This window comes from Panthera pardus, unplaced genomic scaffold, assembly GCF_024362965.1.
Source record: "Panthera pardus isolate Hobbes unplaced genomic scaffold, ASM2436296v1 HiC_scaffold_12, whole genome shotgun sequence".
NCBI lineage: Eukaryota > Metazoa > Chordata > Mammalia > Carnivora > Felidae > Panthera > Panthera pardus.
This window is the reverse complement of record NW_026526677.1, coordinates 82,562,459-82,584,783: the sequence shown is the minus strand read 5'-3', so window position 1 is coordinate 82,584,783 and position 22,325 is coordinate 82,562,459. Positions and strand designations below refer to the sequence as shown.

Genomic DNA, 22,325 nt, shown 5'->3' with positions numbered 1-22,325 from the left:
CATTAAAAAATTATTTTTTTAAAGAAATTTATCATAAAAGGCTTAAAAATATGATGATAGTATAATCTTATATATTTGGGAGACTAGACCTAAATAATGGGTAGGAAAATGCTAATTTTTTGGTCATAGAATTCTGTTTTTTTGCAAAGCCAATTTCAGGTGAAGCCAGAGTGGCTCTAGAGATTTATAACAGAATCTTAAGTCACCTGGTGTTCTAAAGCAGAAGTTTGAAGAAAATAAGGAAATTAAATGTTGATTAATTCAGGATTGCAATCTCAAAAGGAAAAATAAATTCATAGATATGAAAGAAAGAACAGTTTATATATATGTAAAAAGTCATAAGCTTGGGGTGCCTGGGTGGCTTATTTAGTTAAGCATCCTACTCTTGATTTTGGTGCAGGTCATGATCTCACAGTTCTTGAGATTGAGACCCACTTTGGGCTCTGTGCTGACAACACAGAGACTGCCTGGGAGTCTAGCCGCACCCCCCCCCCCCCACTGCCCTGGCCCCACTGGTGTACATGCACGAACTTTCTCTCAAAATAAATAAACAAAATTTTAAAAAGGTCATAATGTTGAATCAGAGTACCATAGTCTCGCATCAGAGTACCACAATGATTTAAACAACCTTGTTGACATATAATTTTGTAATTTTTTCTGATTATTTTGTAGATATCTTAAATATTTCATCTCTCAGTAGTATGTGAACTTTTCTTAAGGTAATATGGTTGTGTGGGTTTTTAAAGTCTGTGTGCAATTTCTTCCCTAAATGCCTACTGGTTAGCTAAATAAATAACTGAAAGTATCAGGTGTAACTAGATAGATAATACATACAATTCGTTGTTTTAAAAGTTAAAAGATGTGTAGATAATTAGGAAAGAGATCAGAAGAGATCCAGCGGCATTGTTTCATTTATAAAGAGAGGAGTAAGACTAGCCTCAGGAAGGAGCAACTGGTCTACAGTCAGAAAGAAAGTAAAGGGAAATAAAGAGAAGAAATAAGAGGAAAATTTTTTTAATAGTAACATTGAGGACTTAAGAAAGTTAAATATTGGAATGTCACCTGTAACATTCTGTATCCTACTTGATTCCTCCTTTAGAATATATCTAGAATATGACCTCTTAATCACCATGATTATTCTCCTTTGGATTTATTATGATAGACTCTTAACTGTTCTCATTTCTACACTTGCCCTCCTAGAATCTATACTTCAATTAGAAGCCAAAATGATGCTGTTAAAATATAAGCCAGATTATGTCACTCCTCTCTGCTCTAAACTCTGCAACAGCATTTTATTTCCTTCAGAGAAAAATTAAAATTCTTATAGTGATCTCCAAGGCCCTATTGAGTCTTGCCCTGTTATAGTCTGACCTTCCTTTCCACTACCATTCCCTCTGGCTCAGTCAGCTCTAACGTTACTAGCATAACCAAACCCAAGTTCATATGCCAGATGTGCAACAAAGCCAATCACTGAGACATCGAGTATGCAGCAAGGAAGGTTTTTTTGTTTTTGTTTTTGTTTTTGTTTTTCAGTAGGCAGCCAAATGAGGAGACAGGAGTCTGTCTCAAATCTGTCTCCCTGAAGGGAGAGTAAGAGATATTTAATGGCAAATGGGAAAGGATCTGGGTACAGGAGAAAGGAACTTCAAAATAGGATGGGTTTAAGTCATTTTGTTGTCTGTGCCTGCACAGATCTTCTAAATACAATCTTCCTATGACTCATGACCATAAAATGACATCCTTAGCATGATCCAAGCATGGAGTTTTAGGGCCCTTCTATGCTAAAAGTTTGTCCATTGGACACTTGTACATGCTCAAAGAGGTCAGTGGTCCTGATCAGCTCTGGCAGTTTCTTTTGAAGACTTGAGTCTCTGTAAAAGAATTATATCAACATTTTCGTATCATGGTGTCAAGCAAGAATGTTATCTATAGAAGCATGGTGGCAGGCTACATTCCAAGAGCAGGTATATTTGGGTAAAAAGTTGCAGTTGTACTTATTAGTCCTATGAGCCCTCTGGTTACTGATTTCACTAGTTCCCTGACAATCCAGACCATCTCTCTCAGGGTCTTGGCAATTGGCTCTTTTTTTTCTAATTCCATTTCCTGACATTCCTTATTCATCCAGCTCATTCTAATGTACAGCCTATGTGAATGTCCTAAACGTACCAAACTTTGGTGACTGCCAGTCTCCCACTGAACAGTTACATTCTCCCACTAGAGTCTTGTCAAGTTGTTTGATTGACCACTGTATCATTAATAAGTATATCTGATTTTAGGGAAAGGCATACTTATAACTGATTTGCTAAAAGAAAAGGAAGAAATATTTGGGTAAGAATTGGCTTTAGAGTCTTAAGATAAAAAATGATGGCAATATATGAAATAAGAATGAGGATCATAGGAAAGAACTATAAGATTAAAATATAGCTGGATGAGGTAAGATCCAAAAATGTTATAGGAGAGTTAAAATCTATATTAGAAACTATGAAGAGAATAAAATAAGTTGTGTAGAGTTCATATTTAAGGCATTACTTCACAATGAAGGAAAAGGACATATTGATGAAAATTTTAAGCTATGATTTTTTATGTTTACTATGTACCAGTGTGCTAAGTAATTTCTCTAACTAATTCATTTAATCCATATAACAGCCTTAGATAGTGTTTATCTTCATTTCCATTTTATAAATGGGAAAACTAAGATAATTTTCTCAAGGTATTAGTGGTAGGACTAGAATTTGAGTCAGAGTCTATGTGACTATAAAGCATTTGGTCTTACAACTGTGCTGTTGAATAAGAGATATGATTAATAGAGAACATATATTCAACACATAATCAGGGTTTCTGAAGAATAAACTAAAAAACAACTTAAGCAAAAGTATTAACTAATTATGGAAAGTAAGCTCCTGGGATCTTATCATCAGCACCTAGAACAATGTCAGGACATGGTAGATATTCAATAAATGTTTGTTTATTGAACTGTCCTAGCTGCTAGCTGTTAATTATTAATTATTGCCTATTGTTATTACCTATTATTATTATTCTATGTAATAGTGCTACATATTTTAACACATTATTTTATTTAACTCTCAAACAACTTTTGAACTCTTATTTCAACTCTTATTATAAGGAAAATGAAGCACCAAGAAGTTAAATGATTTATTCAAGGTCTAATAATAGTTGGTAGAATTTGGATAACAGAAGTAAATTTAAAAGTTAAATAAAAACGGTACTGCAAAGAATTCTATCAGAATAAGTTGTTATTCTTAGATGAACGTAACACATATTCTCACTTATGTGTAATAGCTTAAGAATATGCCCAACTTCTACTGAAGTACATGTTTGCCTGATACTTGAGAGAAATTGGATTCTTAAGGTGGCCTCTGGTTCAGGATGAAGCTTAACAGCATTCTTGTGTAAGAGATGGAAGGTGCCATTCTCTATGCTCTTGATACCTGCCCCTGCCAGTGTGATGTAACTCTCAAGCAGCCCTCTTTCATGTGTCACATGCTCATGTCTGATGCCCAGTGCCCACATCTCTGTTCTTGACAGACATATTTTGTGCCCTCTTTGTTCTCAGCCCAAGACTCTTTACGTCTAATTTATTTTTAGGTAGTTTCATTACCTGACTAGTCATTTTCCCCTTGGGAAAATTAAATACCTGTGTAGTATCTATTTTGTTGTAAGGATTACATGGAATAAGCCAGTTAAGTTCCTAATATATTGGCACATAATATGCTCAATAAAATTTTGTTTTCTTCCTTCTCTCCCTCCCCACACACCTTTTCCTTCACTTTAATAAACAAACAAACAAAACACTTTGGATCTTGTATGAAGATACTTTTAAACTTACTACTTCATTATTGTCTGGCTCCCTTTCACACTCGGTCAAATAGTCATTGTTCCCTCTCTCTCCTTTCCAGTTTTACATACCCAGCCCCAGATTGGCTAATGTGAAAAACTAGTCCAAGCCTTTATCTCACTCTGCTGTGTCTTCAGAAAACTTTGGCTTCTAGAAAACATCCAGAAAATTTGAAAGAATAGTATGAGGAATATCTATATATAACTATTTAAAAGTAAGTTGCAGATATCATATTTCACCTCTCAAGATTTTAGAGCATATCTTCTAAGGACAAGAACATTCTTCAATATAACCTTGATATTATCACAATGGAAAATTTAATACTGATATAATAATTGTATATAATATATATCAATGTTCAGATTTCCCAAACTATTCCAAAAATGTGCTGTATAGGTTGTTTTTTTTCATGTAGGATCTAATCAAGAACTATGTACTTCATTTGGTTAAAAAATCTCTCTCATCTCCTTTAATCTAAAAGGATCCACCTACCTCTTTTTGTCTTTCAGGACATTGACACTTTTGAGGAGTCCAGGCCAGCTGTTTTGTAGAAATTCCCACAATCTGGATTTGTCTGGTTTCTTTTCCCCACATGATTAGATTCAGGTTAAACGTTTTGACAAAAATCATATGCAGGCCAGGGTTGTATGGCCCTTTCTTTTATATGCTTGAAAATTATTGAGAACCCAGAGTTTTTGTTTATGTGGATTATATCAATATTTATCATATTATAAATTTAAAATATTTTTTTAACTTATTAGCTCATTTGAGAAATAGCAAACCCATTTGATATTAATTTTCCAGACCTAAAATTTTAATGAAACAACTTGACATTGTTTTACATTTTTACAAGTCATTTTAATGTCTGCCTTAATAAAATGCAGCTGCATCTCATATCTGTGCCTACATTCAGCCTGTTGCAACATGTTGTTTTGATTGAAGCATATGAAGAAAATGTGGCATCACACAGACACATAGTTGAAAAACAGAGGAGTATTTTAACTGTCCTCTCAGACTTGACAAGTGGTCGTCATTTCCTTAGGGATTGCAAAAGGATTATTTTCTGCTTCCATTATTCTTTCTTATTTTATCAGTTATAAATCTTTTTTTTATATTTCTTTGTATAAATTAGTAATCTTAAAATACTGGAAGGCCTAGTAGATGCTCAGTTATTTCCATTTAATTATCAATTTTCAAAGTAATCAATTTGTACCTTAGCATCCTCCAGTAGTTTCCAGTGAGTATATTTTGTTTATTTCTCTTCTTCTTTCTTTTCTTAATGTCATCATGTAGTAATGACTTTTTATGTAGTCAATATATTTTAATCACTTGAACTAGATTCCTTCTGATGTTCAAATTGTCTTTGGTCTGTGTGGCTTTGACACAGTTTCATTAACCCTCAATAACATCAAACTCTGTCACAACAAAGCACCACAGGCTCAACTTGTACATTTCCAGCCACAACCTAGATCAGCCATTTCTCCAAGGATCTCTGGTTTCTTTCAGATAAAAATGATATTAGATACAGCAATCTGGATCCCAGTGTTTATTGTTGCTACAGTTGTGTTTGCTTATAGGCATTTTTAGTGGACTGACCTAGAAAACATCTTTTTAAAAAAGTGGGGCAATAATGAGTTTATTCTAAAGTTTCTCAGAGGGCACTGTTGACATTGGGGTCAGCTAATTCTTTGTTGTTGGGATGTCCTGTGCATTGTAGGAGGTTTAACAGTATCCCTGGCCTCTCCTTAGTAGCACCTACTTCGTCAGTTGTCTGAACCAAAATTGTCCCAAGGCATTGCAAAATGTCCCAGCGGTAGATTAGAGAAGGGGGCAAAAATACCTCTAGCTGAGAAGCACTGTTTTGCAATTTTATTTATAGCAATATTAAAATAATTCTATTATTTTATCCATGTTTATGTATTTGTGTGTGTGTGTGTGTGTGTGTGTGTGTGTGTGTGTGTATACATATTTCACAATGCCAACATCAACATGACCTCTAACGACAGTACCTCTGTGGGCTTGTTGTTCCATCTTGTCTATGAAATTATGAAATCTTGGTCCATTCCCATAGTTTTTAATCAAAAGAACAGTCTCATTTTAATAACCACAATGCACAGGTCAGCATGATACTAAAATCATAAAAATTCCAAACTCTCACCTAATTTAAGGTTTCTCCTTTGCCAAAGCTTAGCAATGCTTGGGGCCTGACGTTGCATAGAAGAATCAACAAGATCACCTTTTTCTGTTTACCATGTTCACATTCCTAAGACCCCTTAACAACTGATTTTCACCTTTCAATGTAAAAGGCATAGGAAGAGAGGGGTTAAAAGGAGGGGCACAGTTGTACTTGGCACATACATATATGACTATCAGTGGAGTTCTCTGTTTGGTGGATGATTATAACTGTTTCTCTAGCAGGATACTTGGTGGGATTGTTGGGATATTTCACCGGAAACTTCAGCTATAATCCTGTAATGTAGGTGATACCTCTCTTCTCTCTGGACACTCCTTCTATCCTCAGTCTCTGGACTTCAAATGGTTGGCTTTACACAGACTCCCTCTGTGTTGGATCACAGTATCCTCTAGTCTGTCCTCTTAGGTGGAACTATTTTTAAAAAGAAAGTACAAACTTTTTATTGGCATGAATAATCTTAGAAAAGTGCTCAAGTTAAAGGTGTAGAGCTTAATGAATTATTATTGAGTAAATGAAACTAGGATGTCATCACCCAAATTAAACCACTTACAAATCATTAGCTTCCCAGAAGCCTTCTTACACCCCTTCCAGTCACTCTCCACAGGTAACCACCTCTCAACTTTTAACATTATATATGGTTTTGACTGTCTGAGAACTTTATATTAATGGAATCATAGAGCATTTTTCTGTGTCTACTTATTTTACGCATTATACTTATGGAATTCATCCACATTTCTGCACAGGCTAGATATTTTTTCTCATTGCTGTATAATAATGTACTGAATAACTAAAACAGAGTTTGTTTATACATTATGCTGTAGATGATCATTTGGGTTTTCAGTTTGGGACTAATTATAAACACTACTTCTATAAATATTCTCGTACAGATCTCTCTTTTTTTGGCAAATATGCATACCTGCTTTTACAGATGAGTTTTGCATTTGGCTTTCCCAGGACTCTAGGAGTTTTACTGGTCTTAGACCAGTATTTGTTCCTTGGCACAGGTTCATACATCATGTGGTAGTGAAAATCACCTCTTGTAAAGGCCAAGATTTTTGTATGTTTTATTGTTAGTTATGGGTGACTCCTCTCCCCACCCAAAGTTTTGGGCAGATTCCTGGCTTCATCAGCATAGTCTGTGTAGTGTTTTCTAGCCCTATTTTCATGGATAAGACAGCCTTCAGATTCTCCATTTTATGCAGGGTTCAGTTCCCATGCTCTTCTTCTGGTGGGCCTGAGGCCACAAATCCTGGCTCCTTGTGACTGTTAAACTCCAGTTCTTGGCTCCTAGGTCCTATGTCTACACCTAAAACTTTTTTTGAACATTCCAGTTTCCTCTCTGCTTATCTTTTTTAATTTCTGGATTATTGGGATACCCCCGTTTTTTGTTCTAGACTATAATTAAACAACATTATTTCCATGACGTTTTATTCAGCATTTTTGTGTTTGTGGTGGAAGGAATGCCCCCATAAGTACCAGGTCATGTTGTCTCAACCCTATGCTTCACAAGTGATACAATACCAACTTCCTCTTCTTTGTTCTTTATCTGTTAAATATATATATTCATTCTTCCTGCCATTTTACTACATATTTCCCCCTCCTTTTCAAAGGAAGACGTGAAAAAGTTGTGACTTCTCTCAAATCAAAGGGAAATGCGTTCACTTGTGCTTATAAGGCAACAAAAATAATACAGAAGTCTTATTTTAAAGGTAAATCTCTTTTTAGCTTCTAATAGATTTCATTTCAATCAAAATGGAATTTTATCGTGTATCCGAAATTCTTATGCCATTAGGCATATAAAATGATCCAGTCACATTTTAATAATGCTTTTATTTTCACAGAATATGATCCTTTTAATGATAGTAACACTTAAAGTTATATTAATATATTAAATTAAAGTTCTATAAATATAAGATATTAAATTAAAGTTATATAAATATATATTAAATAAGTATATATAATATGTTATATATATAATTATGATATATTATAATATATATCATATATTTATTTATAAATATAGATATAGATATATAGATATATAGATAGGGAGCAGTTAGAAGTAACATAAATATAGCCATTCAATAATCTGTTTTTTCAGATAAATATAAAAATTTCAGAAATAATAAAAACTTATGTCTTTACAAAGGTAGATGTTAAAAATAAGTTTGTAATAAATGAACAAAGAAAAAAGATATAAACAGATGCTTAAGTATAGAGGAAAAACTGGTGGTTATCAGAGGGGAGATGGGAGGGGGGTTAGGTGAAATAGAAAGGGTTAAGAGTATCGTGATGAGCACTGAGTGGTGTATAGAATTGTTGATTTACTATATTGTACACCTGAAACTAACACTGTTAATTATATTGAAATTTAAAAATTATAAAAAAACTATAAAAATAAGCTTGTTAAGACTCTACTTATAACTCATGGTCTATTAATATAAAAAGGCAGGAAATTCGTTGAAATAATAGGCATTGTGTATAAAAATGTTGAAAGATGTTAAATACAAATCTGGAGCAAGGCATTTTTAAAATTTACCATATATGACAATAAGTGAAATACTACTGTAGAGCCTATATCATTGAGTACACCATAGTTATGGCTATAAGTGAAACAAAAAATATAGTTATGTGTACATATATTCAACAAATATTTATTGCAGTCTTATTTAACACAAAACTTACAAAAGACCTAGTTTTTACCTTCACAAAACCTAGGGAAGGCAGGCAAACAGTATTTATAGTAGATACATATTGAATATTTAGTTGGTAACGTAGAAGAAATGTCTAGGCCTTTCTCGGATCAGTTAGACCAGTTAAGAGTTTGTTCAACAGGTAGACTTAGAAAAGGGAGGAGAGTCATAAAGGTATGAGAGACTTTGGGGAAATGTAAGGATGTTAGTACAACTAGAACATAAAACAGAATATGAAATTCAAAAGAAAAGATGTAATAGTAATTACCATTTGCTCTTCCCACCCTGAAATATATGAGATTTTCTAAGGAGAAAGAGAAAATGTGGTGTTCTATTACAGACTTTTGGTAACATTGCCCCAGGTTTCAGAAGGGGCAGATGATGTATATATTAAAAGGGGAGATTTAGACAGTATCTCCTGTTTGGGTGAATTCTCCTATTATTTAACATTGTGCCATTCATTCTGTTTGTGGTGGCCCATAGCTTATAAATACTCCCGGATGTCTTGTAACTCCTGGTGGTGAAGGTATGGGTAGATAGCAAGGATATTAGAACGTACTAAGTAATTTGAAGACTGACTTTTTGTAAATTGTTTTAGAGTGACAATGTTGTGTTGGACTGAGGAGCAGCAACAATTGAGCCTAAATCTGTGATTTATGAGGAATGAGCAAGTGGATCTGTTTTTCAAAACCAGAATGTAAATTGTCTAAAGAAAAGTGGTAGCACTACACACTATGCTGGATTCATAACCCTCACAATTCAATGTTTTGAAGATGTCCTGGATAAAGTTTTGACAGAGCCAATGCATTTGGGCATGAACTTTCTTCACTTGCATGTACAGCCAGGTACCTGATGGAGTGACACATATGACAGAGTGGTCCTTTCTGTATTCCTTGCCTTCTCGGTGGCTCTGAGTCCTGGCCAAGCTTTCTGGTTGCAGAGGCAATGCCTGGGCCCCATGCCAAATTATCTTAGCTCTAGTTGGAACTGGTTGGGTGAAACATTTCTTAAGCCAAAAGGCCTCCTTGGAAAGGTTAACCTCTAATTTTACCCCCTAAATTCTGCTTGCATGATGCTATACCAGCATTGCAGTTTTGATAGCCTAACATTAGTGTTAAAGTTGACCATAGCGTAACTTTCAGATTTCTTTAAGCCTTTCCATTTTGTTACAGGCAGCCCATGATGATATGAATCATGCCTACCCCTCAAGGTGGTGCCTTCATGCCAATAGCCTTTATTATCAGAAATTTTCCTCCTTTTCAGACGTCAAATCTTGGAATGCTTAGCTCTCCCCCCCCCCCCACCAAGAGTTATAAGAATTGCATTCTATTTGATAACTATAATTTTCTCATTTATACTTAAATCTATGTTTAACTTTATTTAGTACTCATCAGCAATCTTTCATGCCAGATTTCTCTCCTCGTGCATTCTCTATTGTAACTCATCCATTATTGGTTAAGTTATATCTTTAGGAATCTCTTCAGAGTGTGTACTGGGCTCTCATTTCCTGATTTTATGCATATCTGAGAATGTCTTTCAATTGCCTTTCAAACCGAAGAACTTCACTAAGTATAGAATTTTGGGGCTACATCTAGAACAGATCCAGTACTGTATTTGGTATTTAGAGATGTGACAATAATCATAGTTGTAGCAGACATTCATTTATTACTTGCTATTTGACAGACTCTTACATGAGATTGTTTAATCCTTAGATCCAATTCTGGGTACTAATATTACTTCATTTTACTTGTCAAAGTCATCTAGCTACTAAGTAAGGAGTTTGAAATTTGAACTTAAGCAGTAATGCTCCAAAATCCTTACTCTTGGGGCACCTGGCTGGCTCAGTTGGTTAAGCGTCAGACTCTTGATTTCGGCTCAGGTCGTGATCTCGCCATTGGGTTCTGTGCTGGACGTGGCGCCTGCTTAAGATTCTCTCTCTCCCTCTCTCTCTTCCCCTCCTCACCTCTCTCTCTCTCTCTCTCTCTCTCTCTCAAAACAAAAAATCATGACAACAACAACGAAAAAAACCAAAGTCCACACTCTTAATTTTCTATACTACCTTTCAGGTTAATAATAATAAATTTCAGGTTAATAATAATAAATTTCTATACTACCTTTCAGGTTAATTAGGCTCAAATGTCTAGCTGTGTGACTTTAGAAATGTTACTTCTCTGTGCTTCAGTTAACTCTATAAAATGGGACTAATGTTAATAATAAGGATGCTATGATGATAAATGAGTTGATACATGCAAATAGTTTATAACAGTGCCTAGCAGATAGTAAATACTTGATAGTGGCCTGCTGCTGTTGTTATTACCTTATAGATAGTAAGATCCAGATACAAACTTCGAATAATCAATCTTATTTCAAGTAACTCAGTAAATACTTGATAGTGGCCTGCTGCTGTTGTTATTACCTTATAGATAGTAAGATCCAGATCCAAACTTTGAATAATAAATCTTATTTCAAGTAACTCTGCTGTTTAAAACTATAGTATAGTATCAAAAATTAGGTGGAAATTAGGCATGGAAATTAGGCATTTATATTTAGTGGGGAAAAGTGATTATTCAAACAGTATTGGGACATACATGATAAGCAATAAATGCTTGTTGAATGTATGAGGGTTGTATAAGAGTGTATATGCATTCACTTAATGAATATTAACAAGTAAGTATTAAGTATCCTCTAGGTCTGTATAGGCCAACTAGAATGAAACACAAAAATGATAGGGCATGATAATGAAATTGTAGATGATTTTCTTTTGAATTTCCTTAATTTGTTCCACAATTTCGCGAATAATACAATTTATAAAATTAACAATTTGACCAGATAATCACTGTATTATTTTTTATATATGTTGAGTGAGTTTGAAGTAACTACAAATAAGTGGTTGGAAGGGCAGAGCTCAGAGTGAGGTTTTGGAGCCATGAGAAGATAATGAAACTACCCATATGGTGTGTACAGTGGAGTAAAACATATAAGAAATAGGCAAAGGACAAGATGTTGGCAAATGGAACTTAAAGGAACCATTAGAAAGACACATGAAGAGTCAGAAGAGACATGCCCCCCAAAACAAAGCAGGAGACAGGTGGGGAGAGAAATTATCAGTGGCAAATTATACAGAAGGTCAAGAAAGAATCCACAGTATTTAGGAATGAAGAAATCTTTTTTAAGCCGTTTTATAAGAACAGTGAATATATATAAGCCATATTATAGTATGCTGAGGAGTAAAGGAAGTTGGGTAGTTAGAGACTGAAAATGTAGATGATTTTTTCAACAAGTTAGATGACCAAGGCATGGATCCTGGAAGAATTTAGAGTGAGACAGAATTCCTTTTATTTTTCCCTTATTGCTGCTAGAATTTTTTGGCATGGAAACACTTGTGAAAGGAGGATATCATTGGAGAGGAAGAGTCTAAAGATTTTAGGAGAGAAAGGGCAAGATTTGAAAGCAGGTAGGAAACAATGGTTACAAGAGCATAGACTGAGAACCTTGGTAAGAAGAACTCCCTCTGAGCACTGAAAGAGAAGGTGCCATTGTAAATCATTTAAGAAATTGAAATACTATAATCAGCAGTATCCCAGATGCTGGTGTTTCTTTTGGGCTTTTGGTTTTTCCTAAATATTTGTGACCTAGGGGTAGAAGGCAGGAGAGCCTCCCTTCAAAAAAACAATTACATCCATGTGCACTGTTTAAGTTTTTTCTCTGTATAGAATGGAAAATCTTGCTCCCTACTTCCTGTTCTCTCTTCTTGTGAGAAATCAGTGTAGGGTCCAGATGAATAACAGATGGATGGATAGGTTAATTGACTGATTGATTGATTTACACATACTTTATTCCCACAGTCACTCCTGTAGCCTGCAAATATAACTTGTGGTAAAAAAATGAGCAGAGTCAAATCAAAAAGTAGCATGCAGTGTACACTCTACTAATCTGATGGACATGAGTGTGAAACTTCATAACCATCCTTTGTTAGGAGGAAAGCCCTAAGTCTATGCCTAAGACTCCTAAACAAGAGAATGAACATTAGTAGGAGAGAGTACATGGACATAAGTTTGTGGAGGAATATATATTTAAGAAAAGACCATCTGTGCTTATCCCAAAATGCCCCAGGCCAAGACCATTTTGTTGCTAGCTGTCTGACAGACATGGCCTTTTTTCCCTTTGTGCTTTGTTCACATCCTTGCCCTTGCTTGATAAAGCAAATGTTTAAGGTACCTCTGTGTTCCTTTACCACAAACTTTGGCCAGAAGAGTGAATCTGATTTTAATGCTGACTAATATAAAATATTAAAGGAAATTCCATAATCCTTTAAAATTACTTTTCATACTTCCAAAATATAAGTAAGCTGAAGAGGTTAAAAAGACTCAGTCTGTGCTACAGGAATTTATTGGAAAATGAGTGCCAAAAAGTAAATTTTTCAGTTAATTAATGTTTCCATGTTTAAGCTGAATTTTTTAAATTCAATCTAATTAAGTTAGATTGTTCCATGCTTTATTAAATGGAACATGTTTGTGGTTTAAAAGGATCATGGTTGTTATGTTTTCATTCATATGTGTATCTTGAGAAACTTAAGACCATGGGGGAAGTGAAGGGGAAAAAAAGTTACAAACAAAGAGGAAGGGAGGCAAACCATAAGAGACTCTTAAATATAGAAGGCAAACTGAGGGTTGATGGGGGGTGGGAGAGAGGGGAAAGTGGGTGATGGGCATTGAGGGGAGAACTTGGGATGAGCACTGGGTGTTGCATGGAAGCCAATTTGACAATAAATTATATTAAAAATAAAATAAATAAAATAAAATAATCATGGTTGAATATTAAATTAATATCCCAGACCTTTTGAAGGAAACTCCACAAATGATCCCATGGTCACACATAGTATGTGCATTTCTTCTACAATTCTTCTGTCTTTTCCTTCATTCAGTACTTCTCAGTGTTTTAAATTTTTCTCATTTATCATTATTTCCATTTATTGTGTTTTCTAATTTGCAGCCAAAATAACCTAGGCAGTAAAGTCAGCACAATCAGTGACATCTTTTTTTTTTTTTTTAATGTGCTATTCACAATCATTTGACCCTGTAAGTAAGATAGCTCCAGGATTTTCCAATAGAATTAAGTGTATAGATTTTATAAAATGTCTATTTCAGAGACTTCTTTAGTTCTTTAGTCTGTTTCTTGAAGGTTTAGATGTCAGAAAGAAAAAAAAGTTTTACTATAGTTTGACTATCTTACATAACTAAAGCTTATCAACAACATGTAGATAACCTTGAAATGAGAAAGGGCTAAGGGCAATCTCATACTGACACCATTAAGAAGATGAACAGAAATATTATACAAAACATTTTTAAAGGAGTCATAAAATTAATTTATATGCTGTGTGCACCTCATTAAGGCTCATGAAGACACGGGTAAACTATTAAACAGGGTTTGGAGCATCCCCAACATTCACTTATGCCAGGCAAGAGGCGGAGAGAGACAGTAATGCACTTGCTGATGTGCATTTGTTGTTGTTGTTGTTGTTGTTGTTGTTGTTGTTGTTGTTGTTTTAAGTTTTCTATGCATAAAATTTCCAAAGGTCTTTAGATATCATATATAACTCTTGTTTTTGTTTTGTTTTCTAGGACAGCATAATTATTTATGTGCTGGAAGAAATGATTGCATTGTTGATAAAATCCGCAGAAAAAACTGCCCCGCATGTCGCCTTAGAAAGTGTTGCCAGGCTGGCATGGTCCTTGGAGGTAATACTGATGTTTTCATCAGTAATATGCTGTTGAATATTTACACTCTAAAACCGTGGGCCGGGAAATCCTAGTTTTCTTATTCATCTTTGTTCTTGTTTTGCTTTTCCTGTCATGATTATTGGTGTCTGAATGATGCAACCATTAATATCACATTAGCTATAGATTCTCATCTTTTTTAGGTATGTTATGAAAAGTAATAAGCCTTCATTTGTCTATATTGCCTATACGGAGATGCTATGAGAAGTTCACCAGCCTCTTATTAAGTAACATAGGTTGGATCTAGTCTCTACCACTCACTGTCTGGGTAGCCTTGGATAAGTCACTAACTCCTTCTGGGCATCAGTCTCCTTATTTGTAAAATGAGAGTACTGAGGTTCTTTTCAGAATCAAAAACTGATTCTGTGAATTGGTCAAGTACATTGGTCTTTATCCATCTCCCTCTCTCTCTCCATCAATCCCCTCCCACCCTACTTCCCTTCCTCATTCTCTTTAAGTAACTATATATGGAGCCCTTACCACTTACCAGGTACTCTTCTAAATTCTGGGGGTATAGCAGCACACACACACACACACACACACACACACACACACACAAAACAGAAACAGAAACAAATCTCTACCCTAATGGAGCTTACATTTTGGGTAGAGGAACAATAAGTATGTATGTCAAATTATTGTAAGTGTTATCAAAAATATTAAGCCGGATGAATTAATAGGAAGTATCAGGGAGAGGAGTCACTTCTGAATCCTTTAATTAATATTTTCATTTCACTTGGCAATTTCTTTTTCTTCCCCCTTCTAAGTATATTTTCTTTTTCCCTCTCTAAGTTTTTATTTATTGTTTTTCAAATTTTATTTTTTATGGTTCCAAGTTTTTATTTAAATTACAGCTAGTTAACATATAGTATATTAATTTCAAGTATAGAATTGAGTGATTCATTACTTACATACAACACCCAGTGCTCATCACAACAAGTTCCCTCCAAGATAACCACCATCTACTTCTCCCATCCCCCTGCCCACCTCCCCTCTGGTAACCATTGTTTGTTCACTATAGTTAAGAGTCTGTTTCTTGGTTTTTGCTTCTCTCTTTTTATCCCCCTCTATTTTCATTTGTTTTGTTCTTAAATTCCACATATGAGTAAACTCATATGGTATTTGTCTTTCTCTGACTTACTTCACTTAGCATAATATTCTCTAGCTCCATCCACGTCATTGCAAATGGCAATAGTTCATTTTTTTTAAGGCTGAGCAATATCCCATCGTGTATACATACCACTTCTTCTTTATCCATTTATCAGTCCATGGACATTTGGGTTCTTTCCATAATTTGGCTATTGTTGATAATGCCTCTATAAACATCAGGGTGCATGTATCTCTTTCAAATTAGTATTTTTGTTTCCTTTGGGTAAATACCTAGTAGTGCAGTTGCTGGCTCATAGGGTAGCTCTATTTTTAACTTTTGAGCAACATCCATACTGTTTTCCAGAGTGGCTGTGTCAGTTTACATTCCCACCGACAGTACAGAAGGGTTCCCATTTCTTCATATCCTTGCCATCATCTGTGGTTTTCTGAGTTGTTAATTTTACCTACTCTGACCCATGTGAGGTGGTATCTCAATGTGGTTTTGATTTGTATTTCCCTGATGATGAGTGATCTTTTCATGTGTCTGTTGGCCATCTGGATGTCTTCTTTGGAAAATTGTCTATTCCTGTCTTCTGCCCATTTTTTAAAATGGATTATTTGTTTTTCAGGTGTTGAGTTTTATAAGTTCTTTGTATATTTTGGATACTAAACCTTTATCTGACATCATTTGCACATATCTTCTCCCATTCCCTCAGTTGCCTTTCAGTTTTGTAGATTGTTTCCTTCACTGTGCAGATGGTTTTACTTTGATAAGGTCCCAATAGTTTATTTTTGCTTTTTTATCTCCCTTGCCTCAGGAGATATATCTAGTAAGAATTTGCTATGGCCAATGTCAAAGAGGTTACTGCCTGTGTTCTTCTCTACGATTTTAATGTTTTCCTGTTTAACATTTAAGTCTTTTATCCAATTTGAATTTATTTTTGTTTATGGTATAATAAAGTGGTTCAGTTTCATTCTTTTGCATGTTGCTATCCAGTTTTCCTGACACGCTTGTTGAAAAGACTGTCTTTTTTTCCATTGGATAGTCTTTCCTAGTCTCTTGAAGATTAATTGACCATATATAGTTGTGGGTTCATTTCTGAGTTTTCTGTTCTGTTCCACTGATGTGTCTGTTTTTGCACCAGTAACATACTGTCTTGATCATTACAGCTTTGTAATATGACTTGAAGTTGAGAATTGCGATGCTTCCATCAGTTAACCATTTCTTAAGCAATATCTCCGGCATCATGAGTTTGATGTAATGGTTATAATTTTTCTAAAATACATTAAAATGAACTCATAACCTTTTTGTAGTGTGTGTATATATATATATATATATATAATAGAGACATAGTTAACCTAAAAGTTACCTTAGTTTCAGGTGTAAAACAGTGATTTGACAGGTCTATGTGCTGTGCTCACCACAAGTTTTGCTACCTTCTGTCTTCATACAATGCTATTACAATACCAATGATTTAATTCCCTATGCTGTAGCTTTCATCTCCATGACTTGTACATTCCATGAGTGGATAACCTGTACCTCTCACTCTCTTTCACCTATTTTGCCAATCCCCCCAGCTCCCTCCACTTTGGCGACCATGTTTGGTCTCTGCATTTATGGGTCTATTTCTGCTTTTCTGTTTGTTTCTTTAGATTTCACGTGTAAGTGAAATCATATGTTATTTGTCTTTGATGTATTTCACTTAGCATAATAGCCCCTAAGACTATGTATGTTGTTGCAAATGGCAAGATTTCATGCTTTTTCATGACTAAGTCAATTGCACATATATATCACATCTTCTTTATCCATCTATCTACTTATGGACACTTGGGTTGCTTCCCTAATTTGGTTGTTGTTTATAATGCTGCAATAAACATAGGGGTGCAAATATCTTTTTGAATTAGTGTTTTTGTTTTCTTTGAGACCCTGTGGTTTAATTACTGAATCATGTGGTATTTCTAACTTTTTGAGGAACCTCTATACTGTTTTCCATAGTAGCTACAACAATTTTCATTCCCACCAGCAGTGCACAAGGCTTCCTTTTTCTTCATATCCTTTTCAGCACTTGTTATTTATTGTCTTTTCAATTCTAGCTATTCTGACAGGGATAAGGTAATACCTCACTGTAATTTTGGTTTGCATTTCCCCGATGTTTAGTGATTTTGACCATCTTTCATATGCTGGTTGGCCGTGTATGTCTTCTTTGGAAAAATGTCTATTCAGGTCCACTGGCCATTAAATTTTTTTTTAATGTTTGCTTATTTTTGAGAGACAGAGATAGAGAGAGAGTATGAGTATAGGAGGGACACAGAATGCAAAGCAGGCTCCAGGCTCTGAGCTGTCAGCACAGAGCCTGACTCAGAGCTCAAGCTCCCAAACCTGGAGATCATGACCTGAGCTGAAGTTGGACACAACCAACCTGACCAGGAGCCACCCAGGAGCCCCTCTGCCAATTTTTAATCAGATTTTTTTTTTGGTGTTGAGTCATATAAGTTATTTATAAATTTTGGATATTAATGCCTTGTCAGATATATCATTTGCAAAAATCTTCCATTCAGTAAGTTGCCTTTTTGTTTTGATGATGATTTCCTTCACTGTACAGAGGCTTTTTATTTTGGTTTGGTCCCAATAGTTTAATTTTGCTTTTATTTATCTTGCCTGAAGAGACATATCTAGAAAAATGTTTATAAGAACAATGGCAAGATATTATTGCATGTGTTTTCTTCTAGGAATTTTATGGTTTCCAGTTTCACATTTAGGTGTTTAATCCATTTTGAGTTTATTTTTGTATATAGTTTAAGTAAGTGATCCAATATCATTCTTTTGCTTAATGCTGTCCAGTTTTCCCAGCACCATTAAAGAGACTGTCTTTTCCCCCCTGCATATTGTTGTCATAGATTAATTGATCATAAAAGCATTAGTTTATTACTGGGCTCTCTATCCTATTACATTGATCTGTGTCTGTGTTGGTGCCAGTACATGGTGTTTTTATTACTACAGCTTTGTAGTATATCTTGAAATCTGGAATTGTTATACCTCCAGCTTTGTTCTTCTTTCTCAAGATTGCTTTGGCTATTTGAGGTCTTTTGTAGTTCCATACAAATTTTAGTATTACTTTTTCTAGTTCTATGACAAATGCTATTGATATTTTGATAGGGATTTCACTGAATGTGTAGATTGCTTTGGATAGCATGGACATTTCAATGATACTGAACTTCCAATCCATGAGCCTGCTATACGTATTTGCATTTGTGTCCTCTTCAATTTGTTTTGTTAATGTCTTATAGTTTTTTTTTATTTTATTTAAATCCAAGTTAGTTAACATATAGTGTAATATTGGTTCCAGGAGTAGATTTTAGTCATTTATCACTTACATATAGCACCCAGTGCTCATCCCAACAAGTGCCCTCCTTAATGCCCTTCACCCACGTAGTCTATCACCCCACCCACCTCCCCTCCAGCAACCCTAAGTTTGTTCTTTGTATTTAAGAGTCTCTTATGGTTTGCTTCCTCTGTTTTTATCTTATTTTTCTTTCCCTTCTCCTATGTTCATCTGTTTTGTTCCTTAAATTCCACATATGAATGAAGTCATATGATATCTATCTTTCTCTGGCTGACTTATTTCGCTTAGCATAATATGCTGTAGTTCCATCCATGTTGTTGCAAATGGCAAGATTTCATTCTTTTTGATTGCCGAGTAATATTCCAGTGTGTGTGTGTGTGTGTGTGTGTGTGTGTGTGTGTGTACATACATACCATATCTTCTTTATCCATTTGTTAGTCAATGGACATTTGGGCTCTTTCCATAATTTTGCTATTGTTGATATTGCTGCTATAAACATTGGGGTACATGTGCCCCTTAGAATCAGCACTTTTGTATCCTTTGGATAAATACCTAGTAGTGCAATTGCTGGGTTATAAGGTAGCTCTATTTTTAATTTTTTCAGGAACAAAAACACTGTTTTGCAGAGTGGCTGCACCAGTTTGCATTCCTAACAACAGTGAAAAAGGGTTCTCCTTTCTCTGCATCCTCAGCAACATCTGTTGTTTCCTGATTTGTTAATTTTAGCTATTCTGACAGGTGTGAGGTGTTATCTCATTAGAATCTATAATTGAAAATCTATCCCAAGCCAAAAATAGTCATTCACATAATATAACCATTTTAATATTTTTCCCATTAGAGTTTTTTTAATGATTCTCCATAATATAACAACTTGCTGTATTATGTAATTATAAAATATATTAAGCCTACCAAATTAATAAAAATAAACAAGTAAATACCTATATATCTGTCACTCAATTTTTAATTGATATGATCATTTTTCATATATTCTTCACTCTAAGGAATAATATATTAACAGATATTTTAAAGCTTTTGATATGTTCTTTCACTAAACTCATTAGATTAATTTCTTATAAAATTTCCTTGTCTCTCTTTTTTTAAAATCAGGTAGTCTCTACAAACCTTCCAAACTACCCCTGAAGTTATTTCAAGTTAATTTGTCTTCCCCAAACACCATATTGTCATTCAAAATAATTTAGGGAGTTTCATAGTGTTAGATGGTTCATAGGACTAATATATAATGCAGTATCTTTGATTCTGAGGGCTATCTGGGATATAAAAAAAAGAAAGAAGAAGGAAAACCTTACTGTATTTCAGGCATATTTGAAGGAAAGATTGATTGAATTCTAATGTTATCTTGTGGTCAGTATCACAAACTGAGAAATATGGTTTGTGCATTTAAATATCTCATAAGTAGATCTGCACAGAGGTTTATTAGAAAGAAGTGGCACCACACTCTGATATGTCATAGTCCTGGTATTGGTCTGCCTGGCAGAGTTAATAGCAAAAGTCTGTGGAGTCAACAGTCCAGTTCTTATAAATCAGAAAGGTATGCAATTTCTGGATCAGATTCTAACTGCTAGTCCTGTATTAAATTTCTGGAGTAAGGGTAAGTGTACTTGTATTCTACTGAGAATGTGAGAGCTTCCTTTTGAATGATAATCAGGGTTGCTTCTAGTTGGATTCTTTCATAATTAGAAGAGTTTCACTTAAGTAATAATAGCCTACATACTACTAAAAATGGAGATACATCCTTTCCTTCCTTCCTACATGTTTACCACTCTGAGGTTTCTCATTTCTGATATAGAGACCATTTAAATAACAAAAGATGAAACAAAGAGTAAACCTTGAAAATTTTTTTAAAGATTTAATAAAATATATGGAAGAATTTCAGAAGCCAGAAATAGTAATGTTTTCACAGGTCATGACATAGATATCGCAGGTTGTAATACCAGCTTTAGTGGCTGTGTGCTGATTATAAGAATTGTGTTTGAGTTATTGGGTCTCTTAGTTGCATATAAGTCTTATTTTTAATAAACCACTTTCCTTGCCTTCACCAGGTCACAATAAACTCTTGCATTTTGTTATTGCTATACAGTACTGAGTAGGAAAGATAGTTACATGCTGAAGTATGGTAATATATCTTCTAATTTAGGTGTTATGCTTCCAACTTCTTTCCTTTGGAAAAAATTTTTGTGTAATGACTCACAAAAAAATTCTAAAATGAATACGGCTCTGTATTTTGCATTTGTGGTAAAAATGATGAATTATTATAAAGGTAATTAGCTCTTACAAATATAAGTAACTTTCTACATAAAGGAATGATTAAATACATAGTTAATGTTAGCTGAAATTTTTTTAAAGCTGGAGACTATTTTTATAGGGTTGTTATTTATTTATTTATTTTGGTAGAAAGCCTTTTCTTCAGATTTTAAAGGGTTATGCTAGAAAGCTAGTTTCTTTCCTGCCCCCTTTTGCCCCTATATTCACCTCCCATGTCTCTTGGCAAAGAGAATAACTTTCTGGGCTACAGAATATGGGTTGTGTAGTAAAGTGTTGTTGTTTTTTTCTCTTCCTATACTTGAAAGCCAGAAAGTCTTTTTTTTTTTTTTTGAAGAATTTCTGAACAGTACCTTCTTTGGAAGTATAGAAACTTAGTCTGTGCCTTTAATTACTATAAAAACTGAAATCATCTGTCCTCTCTTTGATGCAGGAATTGGTTTGGGTGATGCCTGCCACCTAACCTCTTTGGACTATCTTCCTCTTATGAGCATTTCCTTTTCTACCCAAACCCTGGTCTTTGAATGAGCAACCCCCATACCAAGATAATACTTCTCACACTATTTCCTCAGTTCACTAAATTGAATGAAACCTACAGCCAAATAGTGTCACTTCCTGATTGTTCACCCTAAACCCCCTTTCACACATACGGGATAAGGATATTCCTCAGAATATTCATTCTCATTTCTTTGTGTTTTTTGTTTGTTTTGGGGGTGTTTTTTGGTGGTTTGGTTTTTTTTTTGTTTGTTTGTTTGTTTTCAATTAGGGACTGCTTTTATGGCTGCCAGCTAAAACTGTTCAAGAGCATCTAGCAGTATTTACTGTTTTTAGACCCCCTTAAAAAGTTAGGGTTGAGGGATATAAAGATTCTCCTCCATTTGTAGTCTAACTTTATTTGGATAATTGAGACATTTACTATTTAAAACAATTCTAATATAGTTTGGGTTTTTTTTTTTAAATATTCATTTTAATTTTATATTTCCTGTTATCTAGCATTTGTATTTTTTTAAGTATAAATGCAGGCATGTTGGTTTAATCTGGGAAGTAGAAAAGCAAGCTAAATCTGTGCCAAAAGAGGTTGTTAGAGCATAG

General features: G+C 34.5%; 1 protein-coding gene across 2 annotated transcripts in view; it reads left to right on the top strand.

Annotated features, from left to right (window-relative positions):
- Positions 1 to 22,325, top strand: part of PGR (progesterone receptor) — a 104,849-nt gene that overhangs the window by 25,181 nt on the left and 57,343 nt on the right. For both annotated transcript variants that reach the window (XM_019450172.2, XM_019450171.2), the window contains exon 3: positions 14,365 to 14,481. In XM_019450172.2, coding sequence (XP_019305717.1) covers positions 14,365 to 14,481 — 117 coding nt within the window. The remainder of the gene's footprint in view (positions 1 to 14,364; positions 14,482 to 22,325) is intronic.